This window comes from Xiphophorus hellerii, chromosome 1 (genome assembly GCF_003331165.1).
Source record: "Xiphophorus hellerii strain 12219 chromosome 1, Xiphophorus_hellerii-4.1, whole genome shotgun sequence".
In the NCBI taxonomy this organism is placed as follows: Eukaryota; Metazoa; Chordata; class Actinopteri; order Cyprinodontiformes; family Poeciliidae; genus Xiphophorus; species Xiphophorus hellerii.
The window spans coordinates 9,262,604-9,289,780 of record NC_045672.1 but is presented as its reverse complement, the minus strand read 5'-3'; the positions used below and the strand labels follow the sequence as shown (position 1 = coordinate 9,289,780).

Here is a 27,177-nt window from a genome sequence, read left to right as displayed (position 1 = left end):
TGCATTTATGCTCCAGCAACTAATTTACATAAATTGCTGCTCAGAGCGCCTAGCTGTTTAACTTCATGATTTATCACCCTTCACAGCAGCAGCAAACTCAGCTCATTTTTATGTTAAAAATTAGGTTTAGTTTTGGTGTCTCCAGACGGTGGGCAGTCGTGTGCTGCCTGTTCCTCCGCAGTGATGGATAACAACCTCTGAAATACACTGTTTGTTTCATTCGGACTGGTAAATGTGAACCGACATTGTGCTCTGAAGTGTACCATGCATAATATAATTGAGTTAATCTCCTTTAATGTAGCGCAACAGTTTGAATTTTTGGCACGAGTTGTTTCTGTGAAACGTGAGAGTCTCACTGCATTATACAAGAGACACTTTCAAATTCGATTTAGGATATAATTCAAGGTTATGAAGAAATGTGTTGTTATGTTTATAAAGAGAGGAAGGTTTTTGATCCAACGATGAAACGGATAAGAGTGGAGGAAGTGCTGTATTTAATCAAAGTCCTCAGAGGTTCTAAATACCTCAAACAAGATGCTCTGTCTCTTCTTTATTAGTCTGCAATTTATTGTGTCGTGCTGCACTGTATAGCGTGAACGAAAAAAGAAAACTCAGAAGACGAGGAAAGAACAAATCAGACAGATACATAGCTGTCAGAGACAGAAAGAAGTGGGAAGCTGGTGGTGGAAGAGCACGAAGTGATGACACACTGAGAATAACATGCAGGGATGGATATAGACATGGCAAACTGCAGACTGGGGTGACAGAGAGGTCAGACACAGCGGGAGCATATTTGCAGTGTCTTAGCTGAATAGTTGTTTCTTCAGGTGGCAACAAGAACATTTTAATTACCCTGCTACCAAACAACCACTATGCATGTAAAAGGCAGGCCTTCGGATTTCAGCTATGTCTTTGTTAACCAACTTTACCTCAAGAGCTAAAAGATAGCGAGCAATACAACCTTCCAAACGCTTACAGAGCGCACAACACTTAAATATAGGTTTCAAAATGTTAAAACTTCAAAGAATGTGTCCATGTGTTACATAGTCCTGAAAATAATTATTTCTACATCAACAAGTTACATTTCAAACATAACTAACAATGACCTTATCTAACAAAGACAAAAACTTTCTGGCTGCCAAGATACATCCTCAGACAGAACCAGATCACACTGGATGCAATAATGTATAAGCAGAGGCTCTTAACTTTGCATTTAGCTGAAAGTCTCTCATGCATTGATGAACATTTGGTAAATGTAATAGATGATACACCAAGCATTTTTAGTTTGCTCATATTTTTCTATATGTGTATTCAACAAAAGCCATTGTTGTTTTTTGTTTTCTAACTCTGCAGATAATTGTTTGATTAGATGTCTTTAGTGTGTTTTAAGTATTTTTCACCACAAATATGAAAATGGTTCAATATGTTCTGTACATAACACGCCAAGTTGAATCAGATAAGCCTTCCTAATATGTAAAGACAACTTCAATTTCTAGCCCAGGTAAGAAGGATTTTCTCCCGACTTTAGCTAAAGTTGGTGTTGGCGCCTAAGGAAATCTGTTCAGCAACTTGTGCCTGTCATGATATGCAGTTGAGAGGTGCTGAGGAAAATGCTGAGGACCCAGGTTGGAATGAAGAAGTGATCATTTAATGATCCAAAAAAAGCACAATAATCCAGGCAGCACAGATAAGCGGAAGGCTAATGCTCACAACTGGTAGCAACTGGAACAAATGAATAACTGACGGCAGACAAAACGACAGACTTGACTAGACAGATTAGACAAGACGTAAGACCTGACAAAGTAACAAGGAACACAGGTGGGATTAAATACACAGAGGGTAAGCAGGGAACGAGACACAGCTGGGAACAATCAAGGGGTAGACAGGACAACACGGAGATTCAAAACCAATGCCCTCATATAAGGACAATGGGTCTGTTTTTGCATATACATTTTTTCCTTGTCATTTGGGATCATAAGGACCCAATTAGCCTAAAAATGAAATTTTAGCTTTCTACAATAAGTGGTTATCTCAAAACCCAATGTCCTCAGACGATGACATTGGGTCTATCTGTGTGACGATAAGACCATTCAATCAATGTTATTATTTACATCTGTGTTTCACAGTATGTACATTTACGCTGCTTTCTGTCCAGACTTTCATAATGAAGACACCATTGGTTAACAAAGTACAAAACTTTATTTTATACTGTCAACAAACATAAAAGTGCAGATAAAAGTGTGCAGCTTTTGCATGGAAAAGTGCAAACTTTATGAACTTCATTATGAACATGTCATAGCGAGCTCAGTCATTAATTCAAGTATTCCTGCTTGCCTATGTGAAAGGCTTTGCATGGAAAAGTGCAACGATTATGAGCATCATTATGAACGTGTCATAGCAAACTCAAACAATAATGTAATGATAAAAATGCACAATCTATTTCCTTGTAATAGGAAATAAAAACTTGCTCCACTGGCAAATTATTCTACTTATTTTTTAGTGAAAGTTCGCTTGAAACAAGTGGTGATTGTCTAAAAACAAGTTACTTTTTACAGGATGAGTCTTATTTTAAGTGTAATAAGACTTATTTTGACTAGAAATTATACATTTTGACTAGAAATAACACAAATGCTCTTGGAAAAATTTTACGTTTTTGCACTGAAGGTAGACCTGATGTCCTTAAAGAAGTACGTCATGTTTACAGACGTTGTAGCTTGCTAATATTACTCAAATATATCAAATAAGCATGCCACGTGAAGCTACAGACATTATTGTGCATAAATAAACTAGTTTCAATCATAAAATTTGATTAGGATTTTTACCTTGTCCATGTTTCTGTCGGGAGCTGCCGTAGAAGACGTTCGCTGTCATCCCCGCCATGTTGTTTTTTTTCAAATGAGCACAGAAACCTAAAATAAACACAAAGAAAACTCAAATCCTCACAGTGCCAGAGTCATTGCTTGAGTTTTTCTCCATCTAAAGTCAATTTAAAGCTGCTGAAATCATCACTGGGTGTCTTTTTCCCCTCAGATTATTTCTAGAAAGATATATATATACAGTGTATACTGTATATAAAAAAGAAGAAAACTAAACAAATTTACAAAATGTACAAAAAGCTGGGTGTGATTTGCTGTGATCCCTTGAAGATTCATCAAAATGACAAGTTTTCACAACTGGATCCAATTAAAAGGCTTCATGCAGAGGGCTCATGTGACTTTTCTTTACAGTTTCTGGGTGGCATCATTTTCACCAAGTGCAAATTTTGACACATTTGAAAAGCCAAGATTCAAACCTCTCTGCCTTGATATGAAAGTAGGCATAGTCTCAAAGAAATGGAACATAAAATTGTTCTCTTGCTGTAAAATGCAATACATAAATAGAAGAATAAAATGTAGAAATTCACATGGCCACGCTTTGAAATTCTGAAAAAGATAAACAAAAATATCTTGTTAAAATGTTTTAGCCTGGTTTAGTAACATATGAATTGCACGCAAGAACCTTTGAAGAAGATTCATGAAATTTAGTTTTTTTCGACATTAACAGGACATTGACAAAGTTGTGGGCACATTTGTAATGGGAATTTGGATGTAGATATTAAAATGGATATTTTATCAGTTGGTGTTTTAAGCTAAATTTGACTAAACCATTTTATAACTATAGTCAACATGCATATTGCCGAATATGAATGCAAATTACTGGATAGTATTGGATTGATTTTATAATATATTTCTACATTTCCCAATCTGAGTTTCGCCCTGTTTGTCTCAAAGTACAGTAAGACGACGTTCGCTGTTATGTGGCACGAAATAAATGAACGTAATTGAATTAAATGAATGAGTTACTGGATGTTTGGATACAATCAGGAAACAGTAGTGAATATTTTTCTTCTCATCCTGGGAAAAGGAGTGCTTATTAGAGCATTGCATCTTACAGTTTCACAAAAACACAAGTTCTTTCATTCCTCCGCCAATAGCGCTGACAGATTAAAATAGGTCAAATTGAATTAAGAAGAATGAAAAACCTTCATTGTTTCTCTGCACTGTTAACTATGAAGATGATAAATAAACCCATAGGGGGTGAAAGCCAAGTGGATAACGGGGAGGAGAGGAGGAGAAGGTCAATGGGGAGATGAACAGCTGGAGGGAAAGATGAGGAAAAATGGAATGGCAAAGTGACAATGAGATGAAACCGGGCTGATGGGTGAAGACAGCTACGAGATGAGAACGGGAAAAACGTCAAAACAACGGATGATGATGGACAGATGAGAGAGGGAAGGAGAGGGGAGGAGGCAGGAGGAGGCGAACAGACAGAAAGTAATCCTGATGGACGAAATTAATAAATAATGATGGATAATGATGAGGGTGAGGGGAAGAGGGGGGATGAGGAAGAAAACAGGGGGATTGGGCGAGATAGGTCGATACGGGTGGAGGAGGAAATCATGTTTTGACGACAGCGGGGGGCAAATGATGGACACAAGGGCGGATTGAGGAAGAAGTGGAGTCAAATGATTAAGCAGATATGAGAAGAAAATGGGAAAGCCACATTACAATAAGCAAGAGGAAAAACAGCAGGTAAGAGGACGGAGGAAGAGGAGAAGATTAGCTGAAGGTAGATTTAAAAAATAGGGAAAATGAAACCTGAAAGATGGGCAAAATTCTTTGATGACAAGGTGAAAAATGATGAGGAAAAAGTGTCAAAGTGAGAAAAGAGGACAGGAAGGGAAAAGGAAAAGAGGGAGCAAAGAAAGAAAGATTGACGCAGCAGACAGAAATTAGAAGAACTTCAACATGCTGACATTTGGGTAAAACACACGACGTGGATGAGCAGAAAGGAAATAAGACTTTTTTTTAAAAAGAGGCGAGGAAAACATGACTCAATGGAAACTGAGAAATAATCAGCAACAGAGAAACAGTAGGAAAGAAATGGACTTTCAGCCCAAAAGAAAATAGCAGAAACTTATGGTTAGCTCAGCATGAAATCTCACTGGGTACTCTGTTGTTATTCAGCAAAGCATCAAGGAGGTAAATTGTTTTGTTTCACACTGATCTGTGTCTCATTAATCCAAGACAGTGCAAAAGCACCAAAATAACTTCAACTAATTCTATCCCCATTCCTCCCTTCATTTAGCTTAGATTTGGCTGAACTCAGACGCAAACAAAGATGAACATTTTTCCAAGCAATCACTGAAAGAATGAAAACCTCCAAGGTTTCCAAATGGAGGTTTTGTTGAAATGATAAAGTTCACAATTGCTGAAAAGGAAACATGTCATTTAAAAAAATCAACAGGGAAGACAACTCTTTCCGACTATTCCTGCTTTGGTTTGTTTACATTTAAAATGGGTTTTTTTAAGATCTCCTAACGTTAGATGTGCTGAGCTTTTAATCGCTACCAGTCCAAGTCATTTAAGATGTCATATTTACTAATACCTGAGGCCTAGTCAGAAAAGTTGTGCACGACTTACTGTAAGTCCAAGAAAGTTATTAAATCCACTTAAAATAAACACTTACAGTCCCTGGCCACTTTATTAGGCATCTTTCTTAGTGATTAAATTACTTGCTTGGTGCCTCAGGAATGTTCAAAAAAAGTTCTTGTTTCCAGCAGGAAAGTTGATTTTTGACTAAAATAGTAACCGACTTTAAGCCCAACAAATCCACTACAATTACAGCCCCAATTTCAATGAGGTTGTGGCGTTGTGTGAAGCATAAAAACAGAATACGATGATCTGTAAATGCTTTTCAACTTGAATTAAATTGAATACTCTATAAAGATGAGATCATGTTCGAATGCATAAACACATTTATTGATATTGTTGCAAATATTCACTCATTTTGAATTTAATGCCTGCAACACGCTCCAAAACGATTGGGGGATAGTGGCAACAAAAGACGGAAACGCTTGTTTGGAACATTCCACAGGTGCACAGGTGAGTGTCATGAATGGGTTCACCACTTTGTGAGCAACTGCATCAGTAAATACATTATACAGTCACCAGTTATGAAACAACCAATAAACATTACATTTAGTCAAAAGCCATAATCAAGCTCATTAATGCACAAATATGTCCATCAATGTTCCATTTACTGCTAATAAAAGGCAGTTCTAAACAGGTGTCTTTCTAGCATCAATGTAAAGAAACTCAGTGTTTCAGCTGCTTTGTGGTTTTCTGGAAGTTTGTTCCATTCAATTCCACCGTGTAGGAAATTGTCATTTTCTTTTTATTATTATTATTATTTGTGCTTTACTCAACATCTCAACTTCATTGGAATTGGGGTTGAACAAAAAAAGACCTAAGAATGAAAGAAAATCCCCAAACGTTTGTTGATGTTTTTCCTGACAATTCCTGCACATGTAGAAATAAGCAAGTGTGCTGAAGGAAAACTCAATCAAAAGTTGTTCAACTTTGTTGCGTCAAAGAAGATTCATAGCACTTCAGTTATATTTCAGTCAACCCTTGATTATGGCAGTCACGTTGCAGCCGCTCTCTGTGCTGGCTGTCTCTTCACCTCATGAATATTTCAGCAAAAATAAAGAAGGAAAGAGAGTGATCTAATTTCTTGAAAAATAAATCTACTTACCTGCTTTGTCACCAACTGTGTTTAGCCAATAAATGTCTTGAATTTCAAACGTTCCCGGCTTGCCAGCCTACGTCTGAAGGAAGGAAGTTTCTAAGAGGCTCTTACTTTACAGGATATCAGACCCTGGTGGGGATTCATGCCTTCCTGCTCCTACTCAAGCATCCAGCTCTTCACCAAAATTACTGTGTGCACCTCAGGAGCAGCATGACCTTGTTTCACGCAATATGAGGGGAAAAAACTCAACTTAATTGAATGTGAAACCACCGCTGTGGTGAGAATGCCAGCAAGATTCTGCATCTGTTACCCTCACAGGTTCCTGTTGGGTCAGACAGGCTGAAGCATGTTGATGTCGGGGTTTAATAGGATGGAACCGTCTCCATGAAGGACCCCGTCATAAATTTGTCAAAAGTTCCTTGTGTAATAATAGAAATCGGATATCCCCCTTGAGTCAGGATCACATGTTTTATATTGAGTCAACTCTCCATGTGATTACAACTCTGACTTGTTTTCTTTATTCTGCAGACACGACAGCATGAGCGCACACTGACAAACCCGGCATATTTAAGCCCATAGGAATGAACAACTCTTATTCAATATGAAAAACCAAAACAAAACATTGTTTCATCCGCCACAAACACAGAGCGTTCCTCAGTCATAAAACACCAGCTGCAGCTACTCCACCCTAACTCTTGGGACAGAGTTGCCTTGGATACGGCAACCATGCCAACATAATTTAGAAGGGGGCACGGAGGGGGTGTCTCTTGACCCTCCACCCGCTGCCGCCCCGCCTCACACACACACACACACACTGATGATTGATTTGGCCAACACCTCTGCACAACATTTCTAACAGGGTCGATTGGAATAATGGAGTATTTCTAAGACATCAAAGACATTTGTCAGCGGGGGGCCGGAGGGGCGAGGGTAGGGGGCTGTGCCCTTGAGGACACACACTTAGACATATTTCCTGATACAACAGAATAATAAACTTTCCCCCATGCTTCTCACTTACATGCAGCCAGGGCTGGATTTACAAAAATGTGGGCCCCTGGGCTGGTATCCTATCCACTAAAGGGAAATTCTTTTGCTAATGCAAATTATAGTACATTATTATTATTATTATTATTATTATTAATAGGTAGATCTATACATAACTTAGAACTGATGATGCCAAATGATGATGGCAGGTTTAATGTGTCACTTGGCCAGTAACTCCATGTTGTTCCCAAAAATCTTCATAATTTTGAAATATTCGAGTACTGTTTTTATTCATGAAAATCCCAAAATATTATTACAAGTTACCTGATATGGGCCCACGACTGTTGTATATAGTACAATGCCTGCAAAGAATGCATTCATTTAAAAAAATATATGTAAAATTCAAAAATAAAAATCTGTGGGCTCCTCCAAAATTGGAGCTACTGCAAACAACATGCAGCGCAACAAACCGTATGCTTTTTTTTATTGACATTTTTGTCAAGTCGAAACCACAAACTGCAAAGTATCTAATTGGGAAGAAAAAGATAGATGGTTTTCAAAATATTTTACAAATAAAAACTCAGAAGTTGTGGCATGCATTTGTATGCAGCCCCATTTACATTGATAACCCTAAAGAAAATTTGGGGATAATAATTGCCCTGGGAAGATTCCTTATTAGGATAAAGACTCCAACATCCAAGATGAGCCAGGAATATGTTGTTTGAAGTTATAACAGATCATCCCAAGTTATATGTCATAGAGAACTGGGATATCCATTTTCTCAATATAGAAAGAGTGTGACACATTCGCAGACCTGTGGATGTATGGATACACAAGAAGCACATGTAAGAAAATGCTCTGGTCAACACGGCAACACAAGTTGAGCTTTCAGCACTACATAAAAAACTACCCTGGTGTTTGTTGGAAAGCCAATACTGCACAATTAACCTAAATCTGGAAAGAAATCAGAAGTGGCAGCATAATGCTGTGGGTCGGGTGTCAGGGAAAATAGGTGGAGCTAAAAACAGAGCAATCCTTGACGAAAACCTGTTGAAGGCTATAAAAGACTGGGGTGAAAGTTCACCTTCCAGCAGGACGACGACCCTACCCATCCAGAGCAGCAATAAACTGGATTAGATCAAAGCATATCTATGAGCTAGAATGGCCCACTCAAAGTCCAGCTCTAAATCAAGTTGAGAATCTGTGGCAAGATTTGAAAATACACACACGTTCTTCATCCAGGCCTTAATGAATCCGAGTGCGACATTAACCGTAGCTGCCAACCTGAAATCGTCTGGCCTAAGTAGCCCGACACAGACAGAAGAGATGAGCCTGCTCTCATTCCAGCCTGCAATAACTTTCCAGATTAAAGTTTTGAGAAAGTGTTCTAAAAGACCAGAGAGCAAAAGTTTCAGAGACAATTTGATGATTTGATTCGCCCATGGGCAATTTCATTCCCCGGCTCCGCAACCTTTTCAGAAACTCTGAATTGGAATTGATTTTTTTCAAAACAACTTGCAGCTCCTAAAACGCCTTCAAACAACACTGAGAGCTGAAGGAACAATTTGACACAAAAATAGCAAATTGCTATACAGCATACAGAGTAGGACATTAAAAAAAGCATGAGAGAAAGCCATCAAATGGCGATTTATACTCTGGGAAAAAATGCTTCTAAGAGTAAAGAGTGTCAGTAGTTGCCACAGGTATGAAGTTATTCTTCACATGGTTCCTCAGAATAGATCATTTGAACCCACCCTGCAGGTTGTAATCTCATTGAGTAGTACTGCAATGACTTGTGAAATGTTGACTAACTTTAGGGCAGCCAGAATTCAGACGACGGTCAATAAAAGTGCTTCAACTTTACATTACTTGACATTTCTTATGAGTTCAATAGAAAAACGCAGAATTCTAATTAGTTTTGTTTTAACCTTTTCTTATGATAGAAATGAGATTCATCCTAGTTACTATTTGCTACTAATCCTGTTAATAATCTTGTTACTGCGAACTGTTCATTTTCTGCAAACATGATACTGTTATTGTCTCTTAAACATCATCATCAGTTTAACTCTGAATGATTATGGACACTTTGGCCCATTTGTTTACATTTTTCTAGTTGATCAATCAATTATTTTTGCTGCATTATTGCAAATGGCACAATTTTAGAAGAAAACGTTTTTACAAATTTTGAAATTCAACTTTACATGTCTAAGAAATCTAAACAAAATGGCGGAAAAACTATGGACAAATTTCAAAATAATGCTAAATAAAACTTTAAAAATTCTTCTTTTTTTTTTTTTTTTGCTTTTCTTACATATCTTAAGCCACTTAGGATCTGTTCAAAACGTTCTACAATTTTGATCATTGTAGCCCTTAAATGCCTGTTTAATTTATGGAAAATACACAAAAATGTATTGTGTTCCATGAGCTGTGTTGCACGTAGCAATTTTTGGGAAGCTCGAAAATATTTTAAATCAGTCTTAGATATGTAAAAGATTAGCCAAATATTGACTTTTTGCATTAGTAGTTTTTTGTAGCACCGCGTTTAAAATGTTGTACAACATGGCGTCATTTGCAAAAGAATATCCCACTAATCTTTGTTAAGACCACAATTTATAATCCTACAGATGTTGGAAAATATATGCAGGTACAAGATGTCAGGGTTTCATCTTGGAGAAAAATAAAGCATTTCTTACAGTTTCCACCATAAAATTCACCATCATGAGGCTGTATGATGAATATTTATAATTTCAATACTCAATGTCTTTTTGTTGTTGAAATTGATTGGTTACACCGCCGTACTTAGCAACAGGGCAGTACAATGTATCACAAATTTATTGTAATTTAATATTTTCATGACTAATAAGGCAAAGAATTGGCTGGAATAACAATTATCTGCTGCTATGTTAAAGATTAAGAAGAGATAATGCAGAGAAAGTGAATTAGCAGGTTGTTATAACAGGGAAGGCAATGGTCAGTTGTGGTCAGGGAAAGCACAATCTGTTCAAACACTTTAAAGTACACACACACACACACCCCATTGCAAAGCGCAGCAGGCCTTATAAGCATCAAGTTGACAGCAGGGTAGAGAAAGTTCTTGACCTCTGATCAGAGCCAATTGGCCTCTGACTCCTGTCGTCGGGAATCAAAGACGGAAAAGGTTACGGTGTAAAGGAACAGACGTCCTGCGCCATAATCCCACAAGTCTGTGCCTACATGCTAAAACCTGTGCATGAATGGTCCCTTTCTTTCAGTGGATGGCTCTGCCTGTCCACATTTGCCTCTGTAAGTGTGTTGTTTACACCGTGTTCATAGGTGTGTGTTCACATGAATGTGTGTTTTGTCAGCGGCCACGTATTTTTATCCATGGTGAACATTAGATTAAAGCCTGCTGGTCATGGGAGCACTGACGGACCTCAATGTGATTAGAGCAAATGTGCGGCGTGTGATGCAGCTAAGGACATTCCTACACTGCAGAACATTCCCTCTCTCGGAAGCACGGACAAGCAAATGCATCTGTGTGCTGTTAAACTAACAAGGCCAAATTAATAAAATAGAAAAAAAGACTCTGTTAAACAGTGGAGGTAATTCTCGATGATGCATTGAAGCTTCCTAAGCAGGTGTTAAATAATATTTTTGACTCATGGATGTTTCTCCAAAATTAAATCTTTGAAACGTGCAAAATCAAAACAAGAAAATGTGTTAGCCCTGAAAACTTGCATCAGTCTGATTCAGTTTTGTTAACATATTTCCATAACAAAAGGGGTTGCATTAAAAGATCTGACAATTTCCTCTGAACAAGCACTTGGCAACAGTTTATCATGACATAATCACCGAGCTCGGGCTGCTTTATTCAATTTGCCACATGGTGTTTCAGTGCAAATAATCATATGCTACATAATGGAGAGACGTGAATCAATAACACTTTAATTTGATTCATTTGGCTAGAGTCGGAGTAGATATGAAATACGAGATGAAAACATACGATAAAACGTAAAGGGAACTGAACAGAAGACAAAGTGAAAGTAGCTTTAAAATTAGCAAGCAGGTGTCGGCCAGCACTGCTTAAGATGCCTGAAGCATACAGTAGCTCTGCTCTGAGCTACAGCTTCACTTCTCATCTTCTTCCAAGGCCAGTGCCCTACTTGCAGTTGTAAAGAGAGCTGTCAGAGAGTTTGAAGGTGTCTTCCTTTTCCCCTGCTCCACTTTTCAATGCAATTACTTTTTTTTCTTTTCTTCTTTTTTTTTTTTGCTGCGGATTTGGAGGACGAATCAATGCCCAGCCAGATCCAAGTTTCAAATATTCAAACTCTGGAAAAGAAAAATATGTTGACTGGATTTTTAAAATACAAAAAAATGAATTCTCAGAAGTGCAGCACCATCTGGCACAGCAAAATCCACACTGATATTTTATACTAGATAAGCAATGCTTGCGACTAAAGATGTGTTTGTTTCCTCCAGCTGCTAAAACACCATTCCTGCAATCCTGTTTTGATTTTGTTTGTCTTTTTGAATTAAAAATATACCAAGGAATAACAAGAAAGATTGCGTTCACATTTTGTCAGACTACAAACAAAAATGTCAACGTATTTTATCGTGTGGAGAAAAACTATCACTGTAAAGACACCATGGTGAAACATGAGGAGGACAGCATAATGTTCAAAGTAATGTTCTTTATGATTTTTGAAACTTACAGCTAGCGTGGAACACACAGTGAAAGGGTTAAAGCGATTAGAACATGTGTTAGAATGGCCCAGTCAAAGTACAGACTTAGACACAATAAGAAATTATAAAATACTCAAAAATTGCTGTTCAGTTTCAGTGATCTGTTACAAACACATCCCAAAGGATTTGAAGCTGCAATTGCAGCAACATGTTGGCTCTGCAAAATTTTGATTTAGAACAGCAGATTTCCATTTGTATAAGAAATAATAAAATATGGACCTTTTCACTTCTCAATCACAGGCTACTTTGTGTCGGTCTACTATATGCAGCATAATCCCCCATAGTCTGTGGTTCAAATGTGACAAAAAGAAGCTAAATGAATACTTTTGAATGGTGTCTTATGTGTGGGGGGGGGGGTTTGTTTGTTTTTTGTTTTTTTGCAGGTTGAGGCTGACAGATAAATCTGAGCACAGCTGTTGTTGTCAAGGTGATGCATGGTGGTCATAAGATGGGAATGACGGGAAAAAATCCTTTTGGATTGGACAGTGCGGCGAACGTCAGTGCAGTTTTTCCATGCTGCCATAGCAAGAGCATATGAGGACAGATGTGACGTCCCGGTCTCCAGGAGCCGGAGTTTATGAATAGTTAGATTCAATTCAAATGGTTTTCATCTGAAATCTCCTTAGAATTGCAAAATATTTCAGTAGAAATAAAAAGTAGATGGGGGTGAAATAAACATTTTCTCTACCTTTAGTCTCCAACTATATTATATTCCTTATTGCAAAGCCTTTTAACACACAAACACAAGCTTCCTTTACCATTAATCTGTCCAATTATTCTCCCCCAGCCTAAAGCATTGTCCATGTGAGAGCATTAAGGATCTACACATGTGTGTACCTTTGTTTCTGTGTCTTTGTGAGCATCTGTCTTTGTCAGTCTGTTTGTCTGCTCACTGAGCCCCAGGGAACTTTAGCTGTCTGGTGCAGCGTTCCCAAAGGGAGGACTTTGTTGGCTGCGCCACAAGAGGAGGGTGTCGTTGGAGGGGCAGGAGAGGGACGCGGGGGGTGAGGAAACCGGGGCACATTTCCTGTGGAAATGGGGTTATCACTTCACAATTACTGGTGCAATTACAGTGGGAGGCCTGCAGAAGCTTGGGAACAAAGCCTATAGGCACACAGATGGGCACTCAGATGGAGACATGAGCGCACATGGAATCTTGTCGAACACTCGTGTCTATAAAAAAAAAAAAAAACGTCGCACTGTTTTGTTAAGTATAAGTGCCCTCATGGTCTGTCTTTCACAGAGTGCCTGAATGTGCTGGATAAGGTCGTCTTGGTGTCTTAACCTCCTGCTGTGACAAGAGTGGCTCAATCCATAATAGACAGTCATTGTGTTTGAGGTTACAATGTCGTTATCTATCCACTGGGACACTGTAAATTTTCCCAGATGCAGGATTAATTGTCTGCTTCACCCCTCACACGATGCCACATACATTTGGAAATCCAGCCCCTCATTACTGCTCAAGCACCCTTATTCTCTATGTGGGACCGCTTCTTCTCTGGGACCGGGACTTGTTTCTCTTTTATTTTTCTGAAAAATTAGAATAATCTCTTAACCCGTCAACATCATCAGTTTTCTGATGGCTCCCGACCCCAATTTGTGCTCCACAACTTCAGCCAACGTAGAAAAATATACGCACACAAACGAGCTCTGCTTAATGCGCCGTGCTGCTCCGTTTCAGTTCAAATCCTTTAACACAGATACACACACACACACACACACACACACACACACCAGCACAGAATTACAGCCAAGCACAGACACACCAGGTCTGGACTGCATCACCCAAAGAGCAGACCCACGTGGACAGCTTGACCTCCGACCTTTTGACGAATGAGTATTTATCATCATCAAACTGTTGGGTTTAGGTTAACGTGATGCTACATACACACAATACAGTCTGGCTATTGTTTACATTTAATCTAATTTGTTTTTTGGGGGGGTTTTATTCCTTGTTGTCTGACTTGTAGTTCAAGTCGGCCTTGAACGACTCAGAATAATGTTTTCATGCTAGGTCACATAGATTAAATATTTCAACACAACGGTATTTTCCTCATACTTAAGCTCATTTATTTGGTTTAAGAACATGAACTCCCAACTTCCTTTATTATAGTCCAAGTGAACATGTTTGTCATTTTTTTCCTTGTAGGGCAACATCTCTATTTAAATTTAGAAAAAGTTATACACATGTTGATCAATTGTTAATCAAGCTGAATCTTAGCAAAATTCACTAAGTTTGATGATGCAGAAAATGTTTATGAAGCTCAAACGCATCAGAAAATTGTTTTGGGGGTAAATTCTAGCAGCTACTTTATCGTTTACTCAGCTTAAGGCAACAGTAGAGCCTTCTGGCTTTCCCCATGAAGCACCACATCCCACAATTGTTTGACAGAAATGTGAATGCAAGTCATTCAGAGGTAAAATAGTCCCATTTGGTACTTTTACAGGTTTGGGGTTCTCACTTTTTCGGCCATGAAAAGCAGCCATCTGCTGGAGGACATTTTGTACCAACCAGATGTCAATATGGAGCCTTGGAAACGATTCATCCAGCTTTGACAAATGAACAGTTTCAGTAATTGTCTAAAATCAACTCCTAGTCTACTGTAAGGAGCTGTAGCTTCAATAAGTTCCCAATAATATCACAGTACAAGGGTAATTTTGAATTAATTTGGTTTGATAAGAAGCCGTCATTTCTTATGGTTCACAGAAATCCGCAAACCAAAACAGAGCAGAGTGTAGGTCAACGTACGCAGGATATAATATAAAATCAAAATAACATTTCATATAAATATAACTAAATAGAATACATGTCTACTAAATTATTAGATTTGAGCATCTTTATGGTCATTTACATCTCTGATTAATAACCTGGAACACAAAGAGAAAATAGACTGATATATAATGATTATGTTGATACAAAACTGAAGGAGGTTGGGACAAAATGGCAGCTCCAATATGGAGGTATGAATTAACCCAAAGCTTAACAAGCTTAAAGAGATCATTTCAATTTTTTTTAAGTGAAGTTATTATTAGCAAGAGTTCCCTCACCTATTGTAAAAAGATGACAATAACCATAAATAAATAAGTCCAATAAATCCTTGGAGTAGTGGAAGGCACAAAAATCGGTCATCAGTTGTTTCCACTCCTCAGAAAAATTCAAAATGAAAATGTCAATATAGTTGGATTTAAAGTGCAAGTGGATTTAACCGCCCACTATTTCACAACGTACCATTGGTGCTGTGTTTTTTCAGCCAAACAACCTCCGGTTTCCTTTGCGGAGTTACGCTGGTTGAATCTGTCAGCTGTATCAATCCTCCAGTCCTCTCTAGCTCTGCCAAGTGTAGAGTAAACTCAGACCGTCAGATGCACAGCATCAAAGATGGCATGTTATCGGTCTCTCCAGGTCTTGTTGTTGCTTAAAAATTCTGGCAGATTCACAATCAGCTGATGAAACTGACACACCAGCTGTTAGCTTGAATTGTTTCGAGTGTTATTGTAATTTTCCAACAAACTCACATTGCTTTGACAGCTTTCTGCAACAGGTTTGGAAAGTATTATCAAAATTATCCAAGTTAAACTTTTAAAATAAATAATGGAAGCAGTTTTGGGATTAATTGCACTGATCTGATCTAAACTTGAACAAATTTTCATTCTATGTAACTGAATATGTATTGACATTTGTTTAGAATTGGTGCTTCAAATGAACTGAAATGAATTATATTGAACCAAAGAGCATGTCCAATTCATCCTGCGTGTAAATGAGTCGGGAATGGCTTGTTACGCCAATTTAGATTTTGATTCAGTGTGGCAATGTGTCTTTGTTCCTGCTGAACCTGATACTTTATGACTCTGTGGACCCGAGCCAATTGGTCCGGGCCGGCAACTCGCAGAAAAATCACTGCAGTGTTTCTTCCACAGAATTTGTTACTGCAGCACATTTTCCTGGAGTTTCCAAATGTCTGCTCTAAGGTAAAAAAAAAAAAAAAAGAAATGTCTGTAGCTTTCAAATTGTCTCTGGCTTCTGCTTCTTGGCTGAACTTCAAAGCAATTAAAATGTAAAGTATTAGTTAGGAAAAGAGGCAATAAAATACCCCAACATTTGACAAATGGGCGCTTTCTGAAAATAGTAGCTGCCCTGTGAAGGTTAGTGGTAGTCGTGATGTCTGCAGTGATTTACAGTCGGCTTTGAGGGTCAGTTTTATGAAGAATCTATGCTTTAAAGCCAAGCTAGATGATAAAGCTCCCCTATCTGTCACTCTACATCCTCTCATTTTTAAACAGGAAAAGGAAGTCCGACTTTCAGCCTTTTGTGGCACATGTCTGATCTCTCCATCACTGACAAAGTAGAGAGGATCAGATTCTTGTGGTTTCTCTTATTTTAGTATGCAGTCATGGGAACATCAGCACGGAAGCTATAAAAGGTTAAAAATTCTGGCGGACACTTTTCTGAAATCTCATTTCATGCTAGTGCTTCTCTAATCCATGTGATCCATCAAGCTACTTTCTGTTTTGTTATGGTTTTATTGTACTGGGGGGGAAGCAGCACAATAAACTCTTCAATTTTCACATCAGGTCCTGCCTCCTTCAGACTGTATAGACAGCTGCTTCTCCCCTTCTGCCCCCCTCTAATAGTTCACGCTGGGAGAGCGCATCTTCAGCAGAAAAATCACCTGCTGTTAGGCACATATGTGAAGAAAAACTGTGCAAAAAATGCAAAAGAAAGGGAAAAAAAACTTTAGATTCTTCTAAGCGTTCCTGTCTTTTAAGTAAAACCTAAATACCCAAAGCATGAACTAAAAATACACATTCCTGCAGACACTTTGAAATGACCCTCAGAGTATTCACTCCATCTCTGAACACACCCTCATATCCTGCGTCTCCATCTCGCTCTAATCTACAGCTAATGAGGTAAACTAATGGTCAGAGTGAGTCTGACGCTGCTGATCCCATCTGCTTCTGGTTTCTAGCAGGCCGACAAGTCAAGTGTGCCTTTGTGGATTAGAAACGCTAATGCTGCCGGGGTGAAAGGAATGCTGTGAGAAATATACGTCTGCAGGATGCTGAAGAGAGAGGCAATAAAACATATCTAGATTGTGTTACATTGGACCCTTTTTTTAAATTTAGTTTTAATTCGGTCTTACTTTGCTTTAAAAGTAGCACAAGATTAAATTCCTTTGGGAATTGTAAACAGCACTTGGATTACATGAGTAAAAGTGTTTCTCAATTTTCCCAAGTTTTAAAGAAATAATGATAAACACTAAAAACTCTACTCTTCAGATATTAGCGTCGGAAATTGTCCCAAGGGTGAATTTACAGCATGTCCACTGCTGTCAGAGGTTGTTGCCAAAACAAGGTTTTAATTAGACCCCATTAACTGTCTCTGTCCAGAAAGGGGAGAAACCCACAAGCATTGAGTTTCTCAAAGTTTTCAAAGTTTTAATAACTACATAAAGTTGAGCTGCAGGGATATTTAAAGAGTGCCTCAATCTATTGCAGAAAATGAAGTTTCAGATAGCAGCAGAGCAAAAAGTATTTTTCCCCTACAAACAACACTTCTAGGTGTGCAACACTTTTTATTTTTGCCTATTTGCGATACGAGCTGCCAGTAAATCAGGACTCCTTCCAGACGACAGGGGCGTCTCCGCTCAAAAATATTCTGAAATGCAGGGTGAGGAATCAGTTGTGGTTTGACTTTAACAGTGGCAAGCGATGTTACTGTCACCACTTGGGTTCCATTAAAATTAATAACAAAGAATATCCGGAGTGTGTGCTGGATGAATGTCCCAGTGAAATCTACATTTCAGCTGCATCCCCAGCCCACAGCCTGGAAAGCACTGGCCTAGATAGGAACAGATCTGAAAGAATGTATGAATAATAGAGTATCTCTTGATTTTAATACTGCTTTGAAAGCGTTTGTGCTTTATTACTGAACTACACAGAGAAAACATAAGAGAAAGGTGAAGTTGGGGAAAGTTGAGGAGGGATATTTACGGGCACCAGGCGATGGGACCTCCCTCACACGAGGGAAATATCATCATCGAAACTGAGGACATAAATAATAAATCTTGTAACAAATACACTGCCTAGTGTTCACGCCCACTGAACTTTTTTTTTCTGTTTTCTCTTTACAACAAACTTTACTATACTTCACAGGGATTGTATGGTTTTACATAAAAAACCAAAACAAAGTAGTACAAAGTACCGGAATGAGATGTGAATTTCTTTCCAGTCCACCTGAGTGAGCTAATACTTTACTGAGGCATTTTTCATCGCAGGTCTTTCTTTGTCTATGAATATCAATTTTCAAATCTATCAACATACTTTAATTTGTATTAGATCTGGACTTTGACTAGACCATTCTAACATGTTAATAAGCTTTGAACGGAATTGCTCCCTGCCAGCTCTTTCTGTAGGTTTAGGGTTGCTGTCCTGGTGTGACAAAACTGAGACTTTTAAAGCCTTTAGTAGATTTTCTCTCAGTTTGGCCCTCTGCTTATTTAGATCTATATTCTCCATCAACTCTGATAAGCTTTATGTTGAAGAGCATCCTCACAGCATGATGCTGCCATCACCATGTTTCACCTTGGGGATGGTGTGTTCAGAGTAATGTGCAGTGTTCACGTTCGCCAAACTCTAAGGCCGGTGTCCTGCAAATGTTTTTCTACTTTAACACATTTGAATTAATTAATAAAGTCATTAGTAGTTTTGTGTTAGTCCATCATATTAAAATCTGAATAAAATGCATTGAAAGTTTTGGTTGCAATGTGATCACATGTGGTAAATGTTAGGAAAAATATTGTGAATATGAGATGTACTTCAAAGCAATGTGTTTGTGCTGCTTTTTCCTGCATTTTCATTTTAACTGTGTTGGCTTGGGGCTGATTATTCTTTTTCATTCAGAAAAAACAAACATTTACACAAAAAATGAAGTTGTTTGAGAACATATGGGAAATGCAGCTAATATATGTGTGCACCGCGTCTATCTGTAACAAAACATACACGGAAACAGAAACACCCACATGAGTAAATATGCATCTTGACAGCCATGATTTAATGGCTAAAATACCCAAACAACCTGCATGCTAATGCCATTCCCTTGGCTTACATTAAAATGTGGATGTTTGCCCACAAAGAAACAGCAGGGGAACTTTACATAACCATTATAACTTGCAGGTAAAATCTCTATTCATACCAAAAACAACTTACATGTACTCCCAATAATCTCCTGTGACTGATAAACATAAACGTCTCCGGCAAACCAATTCGTGAAGTGAATGCTGCATGAATAAAACATGACTGAGCCTCTGTGGGAGCTAATAGATTCAAGCTGACTTAATAAAGCAGGCATAGTTTTATTTTCTAACAGTGAGGAAGGTTTTATTGCCATGAATTTAAAAGGAGGTGCCAGTGATGATGGAATATTTACAATATATGCATTCGCCGACAAGAGGCACATATAAAACATTTGCGTCCTTTTATTGTTGCATGCATACAAACAAGTCTTAAATACACTTGCAACTGTTTAAAAGTCAAATTGTTTCTTTCCTGTGTGTGCAACAGCAGTCTCTCGCGTGGACAAAAGACATGTTTCACCAAACATTTTGCAATTAAACTGCCTCATTTTGTCAGAGTGTATGTGTGTGAGGTAGAGATGCCATCTCTAATGGCCACCTACCAATGGCTGGGATAATAGTTTGATTAGTTAGAGTGTCTTAGCCTACAAGTTGGATTTCATCATTAAAAGACAGGTGAAGGTGTGGTACAGGAGATAATCAGAAAATTATTCAGGTATTTTGATCTTTTTTTTCTGTCCAATTTAATGGAGCTCTGTTTAATCTGAAGATAGTAAATCATACTAAAACCTTTTACTGAAGCATGAGCTTTCTGTTTAACCTTAGTTTTGTTTGGGTTTTCGATAGTTCCCTTCTGTCCACACAGACCTGTGTCTCTGTGTAATGCAAATATTATTTATTCAGGATTCCGTTTAGTAAAAGAACCACCACTATGCAATTTTACTGCATAGATTGATTAAATTTGAGGTCAAATCATCTTAATTATCCATGAATGGAACCTAAATTTATGTACTGTGGTTCTGATTGTGCTCTAGCATGGCTAATAGCAAATTTGGGGCCTCTTACCAGACAAAACAATAATTTTGGACATTTTATCAGCAGCACTATACTACCTGTAGACCCACCTTGTCCTTTGTGCAAGGGGAAAAGAGTGGCTTTACATGTATCCAAGCAGATGCGCTTCAGTGTCCTCATGGGTACGGTACTGGATTCCTAAGACATGGCTTGTGGATCTGAGTCTCAACTAATATGTTTCAACAGTTTTCTTTGCTTAGTTGTGCCAAATGATTAGTAAAAGTAGATAAAATACTTAACACTGAGTTGGAACCAGCTCGTGGAAATTGCACTATAATCATACCAACATTTCCCAGCTCTACATTGCTTAGTCCCACCTGGTATAGTATAGTTTGTCTCCATTTGTCAAAATTAATCTAGAGGCAGACAAGCTACAGATTGTTAGCGCTGCTCAGTGTTTCTTAATTGCTTTAGCACAAACGAGATGTTTGCTGTACTAAAAGAAAATCGTTTAACCTACTGACGTCCCTCATCGTTCCACGATTTTGCTTTAACAGTTTCATAGTTGTTTATCTGGACTCTGCTGGTATTCAGAAGTGATACAAGTTTGGAATAGTGATCCATGCATTCAATTTAAAGCTCTTTTTAAACACCTCAAGCAAGAGAACGACATGCGCATCATCAACAGTGATATGTACTGAGGGTCAGTATTGCATGGTGCTGGCCTAAGAGTTGATTACTGAAGCGTGAATGGAAGGTTATTAGACCTCTGTCAGCAGCTGATTGTTCTTACAGTTTATAAGTCTGAGCCCCCAACCCCCTCAGTCATTAAAAGAAGCATTGTTGCTGGTCGCCCCATTAATGTCAATGCTTCTTGTAGTGTTGTGACGTACTAGGCCTTGGGCTCGTAAATCATGATTGGGGTTCAATTCCCATCTGGGGTAACAAATAGAACGCACTAAAATCTCCCTTTGCCTAAAGGTCAATTGACTTAATGTGCTTCCTGTTTAATACACAAAAGAATGGTTAGCAAAGTCATCCACAGAGCCTTTTTGTAGATCCTCTGGCTTGAAGCAACTGAAGCAGGACATTTCATTTATAAAAGATCCTACAGAGGCAGAGTCTACATACTATGTAATGTTTTAAGTCAACCAAGACAAAGATTGAGCCATAGGAGGAGTCAATGTGAGGCTTTCAAACCTATCCATACCATACCAACTGATAAGCATGGTAGTAAAAGCAGCATGCTGAGGGCCTGTTTTGTTGCCAATTCATTGCACAAAGTGGGTGAAATAATGAAAGAGAAATAGCCCAAAATTATTAAAGTTTTGGGTTATTCTTAAATTCTTTACTGCACTTAAATACTTCCTCAAATCAACAACTAGCTAAACTTTGGAATGGCCGAAACTTTATACCGAGCAAAATGTGGTGGATTATGGTAAAAAAAAAAAAAATACTGTTCAGTGCCAGACAGCAACATTTTTAAAGGAGCTCCAGCATTTCTGAAAAGAAGAGAACGGATAAAAGATCCAAGTAGTTTTATGGTAGGAGCTTTATGATGGCCACAAAAAGCAAATGGTTTCTCTGCAACTTGCTAGTGGCCCTCAGAGAATGCCCTGCAATGAACTCAAAATTCATCGCCCGTTTTTAAAATTCATTGAAGTTGCATGTATTATTATAGCATGTCAATTTTTATTGCACTTAAATACGTAAAATTGGTTGGCAGATTTACGCTTTTTCATCTTTTTTAATCATCCCCTGGCGTTCAGTCACTTGCTTTTCTTGCGTCACTCTATCATTATTATGCAGCTGCCACACTCACTTAAATTACAGGGCTTTGCTTACTTTTTGCTTCGTAAATCTTTATAGGACACAATTTATTTCACCAAAGCAGTGAAATCCTTCATTTAAATGTTAGACTTCACTGTTTTGTTTCTCAATTAGTCTCATACTATGAGTCCCACGGATAAAGGAAAATCCCACTGTACACAGCCTGTTTGAGCTGCCAAACAATATCAGAGTCAAAGTGTTTGAGTGGAGCTCAAATCCTTCTCTAATTACAGCAATTCCCTTCCAAAAAATCTCCATCCTATGAGTGAAAGCTACATCGCAGAAAAGACCACAGTGTAGAATCTCCTGCGGAGAGAAAGAAAGAGCACATGCGGAAACACATATACACACAGAATGATGGACATCACAGTTCTTTCATCCATCACACTATTTTTTTTTTTTTGCTCTCTGTTCAAAGACAGGCATATTGGCCATTGTAGATATAGGACACACAAATCTGTGCTGTTCAAAGACAGAAGGGTTTGCCTCAGTGGAGCACAAAACAAAGACAGGAGTGAGCGCTCATCCTGAAAGCGAAGCAGCTTTGTTTATGGACGTATACAGAAGCTTTTATCATAACGAATCTTTACCCACATCCAACCAGACTAATGGGATGTACAGGAACATGTCACTTACATCCGTCACACCTACACACACACACCCACCACACACACACACACACACACACACACACAGCTACAGTGCAGAGAGAAAAGGATTTACGCCAGTACAAGGTTTCTTCTTTTGTGGTTTTTCTGTCACAATGGAATGTTTCAGACAATCAAGCAAATTTTAATATCAAAGATAATCTGAAAAGTTTGTTTGCAAATTATGATTTCCTTAATTACTGAGGAAACGGCTACCCAATCAATTCTATGTGAAAAGGTAAATGCCAGACTTCACTGCTAGACCTGCAGCATCACAAAAACACCTTAAACAAACCTCTCCCAACACAAAGTAGGCTAAAATATTTCAAAAACCAGTCAGTTCCTAATCTAAAGAAATTTAAGAATGGATGAAAAACAAAGTCACTGACAAGTCTGGAAATCAAACTTGTACCTTTTTGGATGGACAGTGACTCTTTATGTCCACAACAAAACCAGAACAGCATTTCAGAAAACAGAAGATCAACTAAGACAGAGTGATGGTGTGATGGCGGTGAGGGCCGTTTGCTGCCTTGGGATCTGGAAACTTTCTGTGTGTTCATGATGCTGCAACCAATGATACCCTATTGGAAATTTGCAGCTACAATCTTGGTTTAGGAAAACTTTGTTGTTCTGATGACACAGCCTTTGCAGCAGAAAGGTTGTTTTGAATAGGTTTTTTTTCCATTTTGTGTTTACTTTTACTCTTAGTGTGTTAATAAAATGTGTTTGAGAATGTAAAACATTCAAGTGTAGTAAAAAAAAGTAAAAACTAAAAACTAAAAGGGTGCAAATACTTTTCAGAAGAAGGTACTTCAGCAAATCCCACTGATGTCCCATTGGACAGATTCCCACTTGAGAAAATCAAACAAATCCCTCCATCTTCTTTCTTTTGTCTTTTCCAGGTTATGTTTGTTCAGCCTCAACTTATTTACAACACAGACACTTTGAGCTTCAGCTTATGCAAGGAGATGTAATCAGCTGCTTTCTCACACCACATGATTAGAGGAGGCTGAGTTTACCTTGGTTTAACTGAGGGCTCGGATGCTTCGACAATCCTTTTAATTTGTAGGAGATTCATCGTAACAAGAACTAAGAGGCCAAAATCTAAATCCTGTTTTAATTACAAGCAGATCTCTGCTTTCTCATTTCTTGAGACCGTCACGATTGTTGCTGGCAAACAACAAATCACCCTGAGTGGGTCACAGTGTTAAGCCCCACCCTGTTTGGTGAAGCTTAATGCGTCAAGACAATTCCAAGAGCATCAAATCCACCCTCTGTCACACAAACATCGTGTTGAAATCCTCCCATCCTCCAGTGAGGCAACCCAATCACACTGCCGCTCCCACAAGGTTAACACATACGTTTAACTACTGACAGCTGATGCAGCACCTCAAGAAATCCATAATTTTTAAAATCCATGAAACAACAACTTTTTATTGCTGAGTCTACACTCTGGTCCATCGTTCATCAGTGTGTGTATATTCGTTCTATTGTAAAGTGAGTAGGAGAGAAGAAACACGGAAAAAACAAAACAAACACGATGCAGTTCTTAACCAATGAATAGCTAACATTTCATTGACTTCCTGCCATCCTTTCTCATTTATCAGCAAGGCTCTGTTAAATCCATTGACAAGGTTTTCCAACATCCACCACATGGATCTCACTATGGTTACCAGATCCGCCCGCAGGGACAAGAAATAACTAGTTTGGTTGGGATTTGAATCTGGGATTTGTGCCATCTGACGATCACACGCACTTCCAAATCCACAGTAGGGGCTGATGCCGACAATGAGTCAATTTATGACAGGGAGTATGTTCTTGGTTGCGAAAGTTATACGGCAAAAAATATTTCAAAGATGTTGGCAAAAGACCAAGAGGAAATAAATTTAAAAGCAACAAAATGATTCCCCATTGGAAACTTGCAGCTACAATCTTGGTTTAGGAAAACTTTGTTGTTCTGATGACACACAAAAGAATCTGCAATTACAGGATAAATGTCCTTTTTGTGTGGTTTTTAATAATACTGATTGGGATGTGTCAGAAACAGATTGTTTACCAAGAAACTAGCAAACAAAAGGCAGGTAGGAAATGTGTCTGTGTCCCTTGGGACATCAAGTCACCCAGCATGATGTGGAATGCTGGGTGACTTGCATTCACGTTAAGTAATTTTCTATAATCTACTGATTGTTTATATGGCAAGGAAAAGTGATTGTATGACCCCTGAAACAGAAAATATACCAGCAAAAGGCAGCTTAAAGCTTTTAATAAGCTACATCTGGGGGTTTTATATTCTATATTTCATAGGGTCAATCAACACAAACAGGGATCAGAACAGAATTAAATGGAATTATGGTGTAATACTAAGTTTTTGTAAAATTAAAGTATATGCAACATTTGAGAATTGTTACTTTAATTCATAAAAATACTTGACTATAAAAATGTTCAGATATTCCATCCTATGATGCATAGCAGGGATACACAGCACCAGGATTTTTTTAATTGAGATAACGTTGCAAAAAAACTTGCTATAGAAATATCAAATACATTGACTCACCATTGTCCTGACACTTTTCTTTAACAATGCAGAATGCCTCTAATACTCCATAAGCTACAGCACCTCAACAGTTAAAGATATACATCTGTTGTTGCCATTAAGGGCAGTGAGAGTCCATCAGACTGTCAAAATGTGTTGTTAATATGCAGAGTATGAATGCTTAGCAACAGTCAATATAATATTTTATCCAACATTTCATCCACATGAACTGCAATTTTCACACTCATAATTTACAATGATGATTATGATTTAATAGACTGTGCAGCTCCCCATATAGGTATGAAATGGTTTGTTAACAGGTATAAAATGGGTGAAGGAAAGGACAAAATGACAACTTATGGGCGTGAAATCAGGCTGTTAACTGGCCAACTGACCCAAAGCTAAAGTCCACTCAGTTTGTTTATTTCATTAACTTAGCCACACTGGTGCATAAATGAGCAATAAAATTATTACCAAGCCTGCAATAGTAATCAGTGAAGACACAGAATCTAAGGTTGACCTTAAACTAGTGCATCAAAAGCTGGGTTTATTCAGCTTAACCCATTTCCTGATTCATTTTTCCATCTACAAAATGGTTTAACAACTATTTTAAGATGAGCTTTGCTTCTCCCCTATATCAGTTTTATTTCAGTTTTCCAACAGCAATGAGAACAATCTTACAAGATACAAAATAAACCAAAAAGCATGTATACATTTTTCTCTCATTGCATCTCAAACCACTTAAAGTCATCAAGTGATTACAATTCACAAGTCTGGAGAGACCGTGAGTTGAGAGAAGAAGGTGTGGTGGTGAGGACCTCAGACACATTTTCATACTGAAACCAGACATAATAATTTAATAATGCAAAACAGAAAGAAAATCAAGAAGTGATTTCTCTACTACTAAATCAATATGTGGGTATCAACAGGAGATTAAAAACTAAAAGGATGAAAGAATAGCGAAAGTAACAAATAGTGTCTGAATACAACACAGTCACATCACACAAACTCAGAGCACATGCTTCCTCTTACCGGAGTGTGTAAACTGCAGCCTTGGTTGAGCTGCTCGCCACGCTCCCGTCAGAGCGCCTCCAAGGTGGGCCAGCAGGACCGCTGTCAGCAGCCAACACATCTTCCTCCTCATCATGCACACTGAGCGGTAACCTGGCAGATTCAGACAACTCACTCAGCTCCAGAGTCTCCTTCCTGAATCCAAGTGCTGCACTCTAAAACCACTGACACGCCTCGCAAAATAAAACAAAGTTTGAATCCGTGAGGAGTTGAAGTCTCTAAGACACTAAATCCAAAACAGTCTTTTAACAGTCCAAGTGTGTTCTCCTCTCCTCCATCCAGATCCATAAAATAATTCCCTCCTTCTTCTACGAGCGTCACCCACTCCCCGTCTGTGTGTTTGTGAGTTTACATGCGCGTGTGGGCTTCAGAGATGAAGAGGAGAATGTATTCCAAGAAAAGGCTGAGGCGTCTCTCCGCTGCCTCCTCGCAGCTTGACAGCTCTCTGCTGTTCATGTGTTGCCCCAGCTCCCCTCTGCATGTGCTTTTTCTCTTTCTCTCTGTGGAAGGCGGAGAATGAAGAGATCCCAGATCTTCGTGACCACCCAGCACACACGCGCACCCCCGCGCACTCACCCCAACACACACACAAATGTGGACGAGCTTGGCTATTCAGTGTTCTGGGAAAACCTAGTTGAAGTGGAAATGAGACAGACAAATCAGTTTTCATCATTATTCACGTCCTCCCCACTGCTTTTTTCCCCCCAACCTTCTCGCTTGTAATATTGTTTTT

At 38.5% G+C, this 27,177-nt stretch overlaps 1 protein-coding gene across 1 annotated transcript in view; it reads right to left on the bottom strand.

Moving 5' to 3' along the window:
• sema3h (sema domain, immunoglobulin domain (Ig), short basic domain, secreted, (semaphorin) 3H) overlaps positions 1 to 26,937 on the bottom strand; it is a 66,033-nt gene extending 39,096 nt beyond the window's left edge. Inside the window, 1 exon segment of the mRNA XM_032565393.1 lies at positions 26,406 to 26,937. Within this exon segment, the coding sequence (XP_032421284.1) occupies positions 26,406 to 26,520 (115 nt within the window). The 5' untranslated portion in view covers positions 26,521 to 26,937.
• Positions 26,938 to 27,177: the final 240 nt, after the last annotated feature.